This window comes from Panicum hallii, chromosome 8, assembly GCF_002211085.1.
Source record: "Panicum hallii strain FIL2 chromosome 8, PHallii_v3.1, whole genome shotgun sequence".
NCBI classification, from domain to species: domain Eukaryota; kingdom Viridiplantae; phylum Streptophyta; class Magnoliopsida; order Poales; family Poaceae; genus Panicum; species Panicum hallii.
Window position 1 is genome coordinate 4570967 of NC_038049.1, and position 12501 is coordinate 4583467.

Here is a 12501-nt window from a genome sequence, read left to right on the forward strand (position 1 = left end):
GACTGCAAGCAACACAAGCACTCTGGAGGAATATATGGAGCCAAGTGAGGCTGGTTTCTTTGCTTCCACTTCAATAGCACGCTGGCCAGTAGCCACCAGCTCCCAAGCAACCAGTTTCCCAACAGCAACAAGCAAGGAGCATGACTTGCCACCTAAAAGAAGTCGAAGAGAACACAAACCTGAGGTAGGATTCTGCAGTAGTGCCGCTGAAGCAGGGACATGCTTTTTGGGCACTCTTGCCCGGCAATGCAAGGAGTCCAGGAGATGATGGTGTGCGTGGCAACAACTTGTGTCTGATCCGTAATCCGTTGCAGGCTCACTGTCACTGCAACATACATACATGCAGCTGAAAGGACCGAACAGAAATTCTAGTGGCATGACTCACGAGAGTTGGTTGCGATAAATCATAGTTTTTTCTTTTCAGTTGGGGAAGTTCTTGCAGTGGATAGGAACATTGTAACAAACTGTGCAGAAGTTCAATAGATTCAGTGATAAGATCGAGCGCTTCTCTTGTGCAGCAAAATTGCTGTTTACATGGGAGTCTGATGAGTTGCATCTGTGCAGCTAGGTCTTTGTTACTGGAGTCAGCGATAAGCAATCTGATCTGGAACAGAATGGAGCTGAGCTCACAAGCTTTCATCCTGCCACGGTCATGTCTTAGGAGAAGATGCTTGCCCCATGACCTCATTCTTATTTTGCATCTGTGTTTAACTGAATATTTGCTTAGTTTGAATTCTGAACCTGCTTGCTTGGTGCATTCGCAGCAACTTCTACATGTATGTATGCATGAACAGAGGAGGAATTGGGGTGTATACGTGACATTTCAGGTATGTATTCTTGGCCTTACTTTTTTTTTTGAAATAATGTATGTTTGGCCTTACTTTGTATGACTGTAATGTATGTATGTTTAGTTGAGAAAAGAGAATTGGGCTCTTGCAATTGGGCCTAAGATTAGGGCCATGGCCTGTAGTGCTCCGAGTGGAGTGTAGGCCTGCCACACTCATACATAGGAGCCCATGAGGAGAGAGATGCAAATGGGCTGCTGATGCTATCCGTTAATCATCAAAGTAAGTTGTCACTATTAGCGTGGTGGAGGAAGGCTGTGATATCAAAGATTTATCGAGGAGCCGTGCTAAAGTGCTCCTCTTAGGTTAAATAAATCTGAACTATTAAAGTTTAGAAAAGAGAAAATAATTATTGAAGATTAAAAGTTAAAAAAACCAACTATATATATATATATATATATATATATTACCCTGTACTTGGTCGAGGATTTGAATACCGGTGTGCACGTCCCACCACAGGAACCTAGCTAAATAATTGCTTTCTTCACAATTTCTTATCAACTGGCAGATAGTTTTTTAGTCTAATTTGGAAATTTCCTGAGAGAAAAACAATTTAGCAAGCAAGAATCCCTAACAAAAGAAAACATCGTCCACTTGATAAATGGGCATCGAGGATTGCCGAGCAATTAGGCTAACAAAAACATGATCTATTTAAAAAAATATAAAAAGAGCAATAACTAGGGTTGGTAATGGATCACAGTCCTAATACCCTCTTCACAATCCAACTTGACCCTTAATTTTTTTAGCTCAAAATTGTATAAGGTTAGAGCCCAGCTTTTAGATTATCTAGACTAAAATTTAAAACCCTTTACCACCCCTAGCAATAAATTGATGACGACCACTTGCAGAAAAACACTTCGAGAATCGTGGTAATCTTGTATTGAGTTGGCTAATCAGCCAATAGTTTTAAGAGTGAAGTTGTTGCAACGGAGGTGATTTCCGTGGAGATCTTGGTGATCTGTTCCATGTGATACACTCACTTTATTTTTATTTACATATCGTATTAGTTTGTCCTTAGTTAAATTTGATCAACTTTATCCAAATTTATAGAAAAAATAATAATATTTACAATATCAAAATTGTTTCATTGAATCCACCATGAAGTATAAGTTGATAGTATATATGTTGGATAGTATAGTTATTGCTATATTTTTCTATAAATTTTGACCAAAATTAGCAAAGTTTAACTTAGAACAAATCTAATATGATATTAAATAAAAATGGAGGGAGTATTAAGAAGGTCTGGATGCTAGCAGGAAAAAAAAGATACGCAGTTAGCACCAGTACCAGTGAAACAACCATTCGGAATATAGATATTCTATAACAGTTTGTTATTCCAGGCACAAACAAATCACAAGTGTGGCACTTCTTTGTTGGATAAAAGGAGTACAATTATTCAGAAACAGCGCTGTGTTGCTTTCGAATGAAAGCCGTTTAGAAAAAAAAATCAAAGGAAGATGCATGTGTGTCCATGATAATGGGAACGGGACACTAATAATCATGCTAGCTCACGAGCATATGAATGCTTGTGTGAGTTTTTTCTCCAGATCAGACACAACGGCAGACAGCAGAGGCCTGACAGGCTTCATCGGGCAATTGGTACCAGTTACGAGCATGCAGCTTTCGAGTTCAGACATAATATCCAATGCCTTCGAAAGTGACTCCACAAATTTCTGTTCATTGAAGTGTGCAGTGTATAGGTTGTGCTGAACCATTGACACGGCAATCTGACCGTAATTTTCAATGAGGTAGGTGTGATGTCTCCGTAATTTAATTCTACTATAGTCTTGAGATACGACACAAATGCGCACTCTCCCGGGGCTTTCTCTTGAACAACGAGAGCAACACTGTCGTCTGCACCGACCAAGTTGTTTATCCGCAATAATAGAAGGGATAACTGCGCTTCTTGCAAACTCTCTAGATCGGTTTGCTCCTCATTTCCTTCATTCACGACGGACTGACGTTTGGATTTGGTAAGTTGCTTTTTTCCATTCTGATTTTCTTCATCGCGTCCCGCTCCTGTTGCATCGGTTGCTGCACCAGCCAGCTAAGGGGAGCAAGATGCTATCCTTTCTGAGCGCACTGCTGCGTATGAGAGGAAGAAGGAGCATTGGGAGCGTTCCCACGGAGTGACCCTCATGATCATGGATAAAGCATCAGCCCGCCCGACCATCAGGGAGCACTTGAGAAGAAATCTATGAATGCTAAGGACTTCGCAGCAAAGATTGAAGAGTACTTCAAAGGGTCGGCTAAGACCAATGCCAATACTCTCTTATCTAAACTGATGACTGCAAAGTATAATGGGTAAGGCAATGTGAGGGACTATATTTTAGGCGTGGTTGACCTTCAGATAAGCTCAAAGACCTGGAGTGTCCCCTTAATGATGCTACTCTAGTTCACCACGTGATGCTATCGCTTCCATCAATGTTTGAGCCCTTTAAGATAAACTACAATGCAAGCGATTAGAAGTGAGCTAAGAGGAAGAGAGGTTGCGCTCTCAGAACCAGGACTTTGCCAACCACGTTAGGCAAGATGTGCATAAGGGCAGAAATAAGAGGGTCATGCACTTCAAAAAGGTGAAAAAGGCTAAAAAAACTATATGATGCTCCTAAGCAGGATGAGCCGTCCTCCTCTAAGGTTCCAAAGGGCTACCACTGTAACGGTGATGGTCATATCAAGAAGGATTATCCGGAGTTTAAAAAGTGGTGCATCAAGAAAGGTAATGACGATATAATTTCTATAGTCGTAGCTAGTTTTCAGAGTTGGCTCTATATGTACCTCCAACTGGGAATTTGAAGGCTGCAGAGCTACTGCAGTATACACACATCAACTTGATTAAAAGCTGCTGGGCTTTGCCCTCCCCGCCGTGCTTCGCGGGAAAAAGGTGACGCGTGTTGCAAAAAAAACCTTCTATTTTCTAATAATCACAACTAAATCCAGCTCTCCTGAACGCTACAATGCCCACGTTCGTTTATTTTCCACGTAGAACCTCAAACTAATATTTATTTCGATAGAAAGAAGGAAAAATTCGATAATTCTGTCACGTTTGCAACCCTCCCAAGTAGTTTTTCATTCACCCCCTCCCACAACCCCGAACCCTAACCCCCTCTCCCTTCTACCCGCCGCCCTCCCCCTCCCTCTCCTACTCCCCGCCGCCGCCCTCTTCTCCCTCTCTGCTCTCTGCCTCCCCACCGCCGCTCCTCCTACTCTCCGCTGCTCCCGCAAAATCCAGATCCAGCGCGGGCCGCGGCTCGGTGCGAGGGGGCGCAGGCCGGCCGGCCACAGTGTGGCTGCTCCAATGCATGGAGCAGAGCGACGGCCGCCGTGTGCCCAGGCCCTTGCCCAGCCGCACCTTGGACGCGGAGGAGGAGGCACGACTCGCCGAGGTCAACGGTGAGGCGGCGGCGCGAGCGCGGGAGAGCATGATGGCCGAGCTCCTCGACGTGCTTCAGGAGACCAAGCGCAATGCCGCCAGGATCCGCGCGCCACGCCGCCGTCTCCCTCCCTCACATGCTCCCCACCGCCGCCCTCTCTCTCCCCTTCTCCTTCTCCCTCTCTGCCTGCCTTAGCCGCCCCTCCCTGCTGCCGCTCCTCCTGCTCTCCGCCGCCGTCGGGCGCCTGAAGGAGAGGGTCTCCGGCAGCACCTCGAGCTTGGACGCCGCTGCAGCACGGTCCGGCCAAAGCCGGTGCTTGGGCAGGCACGGCATCCCAGCTCGGACGCAGCATAGGCCGCGGCGGCCTGGAGCGGCGGGCAGGCAAGGCCACAGGGGCGCGTCGCGGTGGGTCGTTCCCGGATGGTGGCAAGAGGGCGGCGCGGCAACATGCTCCCGGTCGAGCTTGAGCTCCAGCACGACCTCGAGCTCAAGCATAACGACGAGCGCCGGTCAGCACGCCCGATATGCTCTTGAATGGCAGGCGCCGAGGGCTTGCAGACTAGCACTCGCCCACCCAGAGTGAGTCCCCTATGCCCTCTCTCTTTTATTGTTTGGAATTAGAGAGATCAATGGTAGTGGTCCATTCATAATTTATAGTGTGCTCCTAGAAACAAGTTGTTCTGCATTGGATTGCAAATTGGGATTAACTGATTTCTTGGATGAATAATAATACAATGTCCTTTTTCTATCAAAAATGTGGCTCTCATGAAAGATGGTACTGACAACACCATGCCAGGGACCTTGGATAGAATCTAACGCCATGAGCTAATTATGTTAGATAGATAAACTAAGTTCTTGATTTTTTTAAAAAATTATTTGGGCATCTGCAGAGAATATCACCATTGGAAATTTTGGAGCTACATCTAAGGTTGCTATACTAAATGGTGCCACATTTCTTAATGTGCAGAACACATTGCCTACAAATTGTGTTGTGTGATACTCTCCAAAACCAACCTGACTTGTGTGGCATTGTTTGCCCCTGTATTCAGGTGCTTTTTTTGCCTCCTTTTACGTCAGACAAACATATTGCCCTTCTGAATATCTTCTATATTTCTCTTAACTTGTGTTCTTTATAGGTTTCAAGTAACCAAATTAAAGCAGCTCTGTGAGTCTCTAGGGAAGAAGACGTTCTTGCTGTGGATGAAATAAGTAAATCTGAAATACACAGGCAATGGTCTCTTTATGTTTTTATCCACAGTAATAGACTACAGCTCTAGAATTTCTTCTTATCAGAATTAAATGGCTTAGTTGTGACGTTACTATGTTGATCAATACATGCGAAATGAGTGGATACTTTATATTCATGCCCCAGGACAAGACTATGGCTTCCACTGCAGATGCCTCTGGTAGTTCTCCTACAAAGACACACTGTGCTCATGATGAGATAAAATTACTCCTTGCTGTTTTTATCCACCACAGTAGACTACAGCTCCACAGAGGGACATGCATTTTGCAAATTGTGCTGTCCTCAGTCTGATCAGATATGCATTTCTGCCTAAAATGTCTTGTGGATATGAAAAACCTGTTTATACTTAAAATCATAAGCTGAAGATGAGTGGATACTTGCCATGCCTCAGCTTCATGAGATGAAGACTTATGATCAGTAGCCTTAGATGCTCATTTTAGCATTTCTTGCCATAGGACAAGACTTTGGCTTCCATTGCACATGCCACTGGTGGTTCTTCTACAAAGACACAGAAAAACGCTACAAAGAAGAGGTTATCCCTATCACCATCCAGTTTAATTTTTTGTTGTCATTTTGTTAATAAGCACAAAACTTATATCTATACTTATAGGTGTCGCCCATCCCCTAACAAAAAGGTTGCTAAAAAACTTTTCACTGCTGAGCAAGCTGGAGATGACAGTGGCAGTGGTAATGATGGTGCAGGTGCTTCTGATCAGACCAGGTAATTGCCCCTTTTACTTCCCTATGTTACTATTAGTAAAATGGCTAAAGGATTAAGGACTTCCCATCATGCTCTACAGGACTACAAGGAATCTTGTACTGTAAGGTGTAGTTTTTTACTTAGGATGAAGATGATTGATCTTTGAGCAATAACAATTTATAGTCTTGTCCACATTTGTCAGCTCTGAACTTGCACAGTAACTTTTCAAAATGCTAAATAAGCTAAGAATAAATTATCTTTGGTCACTATCACCCTTGCAGTTACATCTCCAGGAGACATGCTAGATATTAAATTTTTAGGATGAATGCAAGGACTAGCCATGCAATTTTTAGGACAAAAACCAAGATAGTGGATCATTTGCCTCTTGCTATTACATCTCCAGGAGACGAGCTAGACAATAAATTATTATCCTTTTGCAGCCCAAATAAGGATGCATGAGCAGTCGAGCTCGTGCTCATTTTGCCTCCACCAGTTGCGGCCAACTTTTGTGTGTGCTCTCCGGTGAAGAGTCTGATGCATTCAGTACTTTTGTGTTTTTGTGCTTCGTCCATGGACCTGCAAGCTGTGTAGCATCATTGTTAGCTGTTGATTTCAGTGCAGCTACATAGTTTGGTAACTATGGATACTGGTTGAAACATGTAGATTAATGGTGCTCGGATGTACTGCAATGTCGAAATGTTTCAAATGCCGGTCAGACACCTCTGATCGATAGGATAGCCATGGTGCTCGGATGTATTGTAATATTGATGATCTAGATGCTGAACAGATACCTCTTGGATGTGCTCGGATGTGCTGTAACGTTGATGATCAGAATGCCAGACACACAATGTGCTGTAACGTTGATGGTTTGTTATTTAATGGGCGTTGCATTTTCAGAAACTCTGTTCTTTTTTGTTCGTTTGCGCACTTCATGGTAGGGTGCGCAACGCGCGCCGAATGTTCTAGTATATTGGAAGCTCTTTCCACCAAAGTGGAGATATTGAAAATGCAGACATATTAGTACAAAACTAATTGATTAATGCTAGCTTGTTTATGTCATATTCTCATGTATATAACCTACACTGCGCATATGTATTAATAGATATTCAAGCCTTTCTGTTTAAGTGAACACTATGAGTTCTGGTGGTACATACCAAATATTGGGTTGTAATATAATGTCGAATGATTGGAAAACAGCATTTTTAGAATGAACCTTATGATAATGTCATTGCACACAACAAAATGCACATTCAGGTGTGCAAGCAATAAATTCCAAACAAAACTCCAGCTTACAAGGTGTTCTTTTCCTGCATTGTATGTACCATGAACAGATAGCACACAGGTTTTCAGTAACAAAGCAGAAAAGAGGTCAATAATTAGGCAAACGAAGCAAAACAAAGGTAAAGTCTACCGATTAAGTCTAACTTATCAATAGCAACAGCCATAACATTTTAATATTGGTACGGCTCATGCTAGCAATGCTAGCAAGACTAAGTTCTCAGGCCATCACATTGTATACCTCTTCTCAATTTCACATGTCATCAACAAATTTCCCCAGAATCTTTGATAAATCTTGAAACAGTTCTTGGTACCGGACCATTTCTTTGCAGAAAAAATCTATATTCTTCTCTATTGTGTCCACGTGAGACTGAAGGTTTTCCACCCTCTTCTCAGTGCTCTCCACCCTTTTCTCGAGATTACGAACAATGTCAATTAGATTGGAGTCATCAGCAGATGTGTTAGTGACAGGGGCTTCCGCATTCTGTTTTGGCACCGCCTCGTGATGGCTTTTTATGATAGCATCAAATGTAGCTTCAAGTATAGTTTCATTTCTCGCTTCTTTCAGTTTCCGGCATGCTTCAAACAGTGAGATATTTGAGGAACAAAGGATAATATGGTCATTCGGGTTGTGTGTCTCTTTTCGATTCTTCAGTGCATGCTGCTCAAATGCTCTCGCGGAGAGTGCCTAGGAATGAATAAGAACAAATTAGAAAGAATATAAGAGCTAAATGAACTAGGAATACAAAAAAAATAGGACAAACCATAAAACAATTGTCCTCAGAATTCAGGCATAATCATATGAAAATTGAGCATTGATTGGTAATCAATTCCCTGAAACCAATGTATCATTTCCATCTATTGACAGCACAAATATCACACCTTGCTGCTGCATGGTTCTTACAGACAATGGTAAACTCAGATGTAAGCTTTGAAACAAGTACACAAAGAACATATATGTCTCAACAACTATTAGCACCAACTAACAAGCCAAGGCACAACATTCTGCTGCAAAGATCATGAAGAGAACACACAAAATTGAGGCCACTATGGGGTTACGTAACATGAGTAATATATAACTTAAAATTTTTACAGAGCTCATCTCTTTACTAAACTCCAAAACTCAGCTGTTAACCATATTCAGACAGCAGAAAAGAGGAAAACTGTTCTCAATGTAGTGGTTGGGTAATGGCACTTTGTCCCCAATTCAAGCATCTAATAAAGTCAACATGGGAAGGATGACAGAGCAATCTACGCAATAGCCGATAGTTTCTTTCAGAGCCCAGTGCTTCATGCCCGAGTTTTTCATAACGAACAAGCAATCCAGTTTGAAGCTAAGGCACATTTAAACCTGGACACTTAAGTTGAAAGCTCACCAATCAAGTACCCACCACCAAATTGCAAGGAGCAAAAATACCACTATGCCCTTTGGAGTATCTTTGGGTGTAAGAACCTTATTTTACATAGTGAGAATATGCAAAAGTTACAGCTTGCCTCAAAGGTCAGACTAAATGAATTTTCAGTGTGCCTTTATCAAACTTTTCATGCTGATGGTACAGAGCCAAATCTTTCAACGCTGATCATTTGCAGATATTTCTTCAGAGGAAAGAACTGAATATGATGGCACCTTAATATAATATAACAGAACCAACATCATGGAGCAGTAACCGATAAAATAAAGCTTTTGCAAAACTCTAAGCCGATAGTTCAATCAAGCTGCAAGATTTCTGTTTAGACAAGCCACAATTTTCAACTGAGGTGACAATATAATTAACCAACAATCATAAGTATATTGCATAAAAGGAGGAAACATATGAAAACATATTGGGTTTCACTGCAACAGCCTAAGCACCAAATAGTGGGATTTTCCCTTTCACAACACATGAAATAGAAAGTATTCAATTGAATAGATGGTTAACATGTTACCTTCCCATTATGATCGCAGTCACCACAAGAGCAGAAGTAAGCTACTCCACGTATTACACCATGAAGCAGGTTCTGCAAAAAAATTAATTAATATGTTTCCACTTCAGCCTATTTAGTTTAGGTATAGAAGGTACTGTGCATCAACTTAGATTTTGTTTTAGTACTCCCCATAAAAAACAAGTTAGTGAATTCGAAGCAAAATTAGCTAGTGACTAATGACAAAGGAAAACCTACACTACTAGAATCGCTGCATTCTTTCACAAAGCCTGAATGATCCTAACGCAATTCCGGTAGACGTGTCTAGCTTTAGAGTAAACAGTACAGTAGAACTAACCATACAGATACAACCCTGTAAAAGAAACAGCCGACTGAAGAATCTAACCAAGTGCAAGAATACATTACATGTGCAGTACGTTCCTTCTAAAGGGCAGTAACTGATGGGGCAAAATGAAACTAAGGGGCCAATGATAATAACCTTGGACGCATAAATAGATTACGGATGCTTAAAGAGCTCTACTTGCCTGCCTTTGATCATATCTGCCAGAAAGCATACCTAGATTTGCTTTTTATTTTATATACTTCTGCTAATAAAACAGCGATCTAATCAGCTATGCGCGTTTTGTATGCCATATTATTGCTGTCCAGTTAGTGACTATAGACTTCTCAATTTTCAAGTTTATGACAAGATTGCATGCACCCACAACACAACACAAGTTTTGGTACCTAGCTACAACGCATTTCACTAAAAATATAATGAAGTGGGAGGAGAACCTACCAACTTATGCCTCTTAGTCTTGTAAGTGACTTGCTGCCCCTCAAAGCGCCCAGTTTGCAGCATGGCCTTCACATCATTTATCGGCACAAACCTGCAGCAACCAAGCACGAGAACGTACAGAAGATGCTCTTGTTACTACAGCTCTTCTCAACGAGCAGCGAGGGAAGGATCGGAGGACCAGAGAGCAGAGCGGACATACAGTACCTGTCGTTCACGGCCACCATCGTCTGAATCCTTGCTGCGGCATCTGCCGCCGCTGTCGACGCCTCCTCTTGATGACCGCCCCCCATCGCAGCAGAAGCACCTCCCACGGCGGCGACCTCCTCGTCGAGCGCTTGGGAGGGGACAACGTCCGGCATGGGGATCGCCAGAGAGAGCGCTCCGGAGCCGCCGGGGATCTGGCCAGGACGTGGCTCCGCAGCCACCACTGGCACTGGGACAGCCTCCAGCACGTCGCCGTGGGCAGACGGCCCCGCCGGCTTCGGCGAGCTGCCGTCCTGACGCGGATCCATTCCGAGATCCCGTTGCTTGGCCGCCGCCGCCGCCGGCAGGGATGGGCAAGCTAGGGTTTCACACGGATCGGAGAGCTGGTGGACGGGGGCGGCTGATGTGATGCGTGCACACTCCTTCCCAGCGCTAGCTAGCTGTCCGTTGTTAAGGCAGAAAAGACTGTCCTTTTTTAGCTAGGGCTTGTTCGGACTGCTTGACGGCTTGACCACCTTGATCGGCCGTTCCGTGTGAATCGGACGGTCTTAGTGATGGACACGTCGGGAAAAGGTTTTCGTACTGAAATTATTGGGATTTTGCGTGTGTTCATCATCACTCGAGCAAGTCTGAACAGGACACGCCTCTTGCAAATCTGAGACACGGTCATTTCCATTTCCTTGATACAGAATATCATTTATTCTTCCCACACAGGTCGCCACCTAAATAATACCATCCAACACAGTACATGCCGCCACCCTAATAATAATATCCAACCTAGTACATGCCGCCACCCCAATAATACCATCCAACCCAGTGGCAGACCCAGTGCCCGGCCACCTGGACGCTGGCCTGGGCTCCCAGGTGAGGCGAAGGGCACCTACACAGCTCTGGGCAAAAGAAATGCTATGGATGTAAGCTTAGGACAGATGGCCAGTGCACACAACAAGCACAAATTAATCTAAGTATAGGCGGGCACAGCTATTGTTGCCCGGGCTCAAAAATTTTCTGGGTCCACCACTGATCCAACCGGCCATCACCTACATACCTATCCTGGGCTCCTGGCCAACACGGTACCTGCTGCCTTGTTACCCTGCCCAGGTTTCTACATTATTAGTTGTCTCTGTAGGAATTAAAACTCATAGGATCTAGCACCTTAACAACGTAAGCACAACTCAAATAACTTGATTAAGGACTAAGAGTTAGACCAGGAGCAATCACGGACGCGGATCCGGCCATCTCGGTTGGTGATGGGTCGGTATAGTTGTTCTCATAGTCGTTCCTGGCATAGATGTACGGCGTAGGTCACGTCGTCCTTGGGCCTCCACCTTGTTTGCCCGGGGATGGCGACAATGAGTTGGCGGCAGCCTTCAAGTCACTCCAACGTCGCCACGGATCGGGAGGCGTGTAGGGTTGTTTAGGGTTTTTGCTAGATTTTCACGTATTTCCAAAAAGCACCAGGCAACCTCTTGGCCGCAACCATAAGTCAGTTGCGCCTCCGATCAAGGTGTGAAAACGGTATTATTATCCTTTTCCCGTTTTCCCTTTTCTCTCGGCGTTTTGACCACTGAAATATTCCAACAGTCTCACATAGTGTCTCCAGTTGTACAAGTCAGCTAGCTACAAAGAGTGGAAGCGCCATATTTTTTGTTAGGTCGAAGAGAGAAACTCACGGAAAGGAAAAAAATACTTGCTTAATCTTCTAATACATCACTCTATTTGTGGTGAAAATCTGAAAAATATGGTTGGAGTATGATGAACTCATCACCTTAGAGAGCCACCTTCTCCAAAGAATTGAGGAGCAAAATCTCCCTATATTATTGTACTTGGTGATTTTCCCGACCGCCACTAGCTCCTCTCGGACAAGCACTGTTGGAATAGGAAGGAGCTCCGGCCTGCACATATATGGTGCGGCGGTATCTTAAGGGTGTTAGCACAGATACATTCATGGTAGTAGTCAGATTAAGTGACCGTCATCACAAATACGGGGTGTAGTCAGCCGGCGGTCCTCAAGCCGCCAGAGGGCTAGCTGCAGCTCCATGAGGTAGGTTATGAGCAGGAGTAGCTGCTTTTTAGTAGCCATTGCTGTGAGGAAGAGAAGAGAGAGAGAGAGAGAGAGAGAGAGAGAGAGAGAGAGAGAGAGAGAGAGAGAG

General features: G+C 44.0%; 1 protein-coding gene across 1 annotated transcript; it reads left to right on the plus strand.

Moving 5' to 3' along the window:
- The first annotated feature begins 5186 nt into the window (after positions 1 to 5186).
- LOC112903449 lies at positions 5187 to 7025 on the plus strand. The gene is made up of 5 exons (XM_025972723.1): positions 5187 to 5268; positions 5356 to 5663; positions 5921 to 5997; positions 6076 to 6186; positions 6606 to 7025. Exons 2-5 carry the CDS (start codon positions 5541 to 5543, stop codon positions 6622 to 6624), a joined length of 330 nt encoding a protein of 109 aa, XP_025828508.1. The 5' UTR covers positions 5187 to 5268; positions 5356 to 5540; the 3' UTR covers positions 6625 to 7025.
- The last annotated feature ends 5476 nt before the right edge of the window (positions 7026 to 12501 follow it).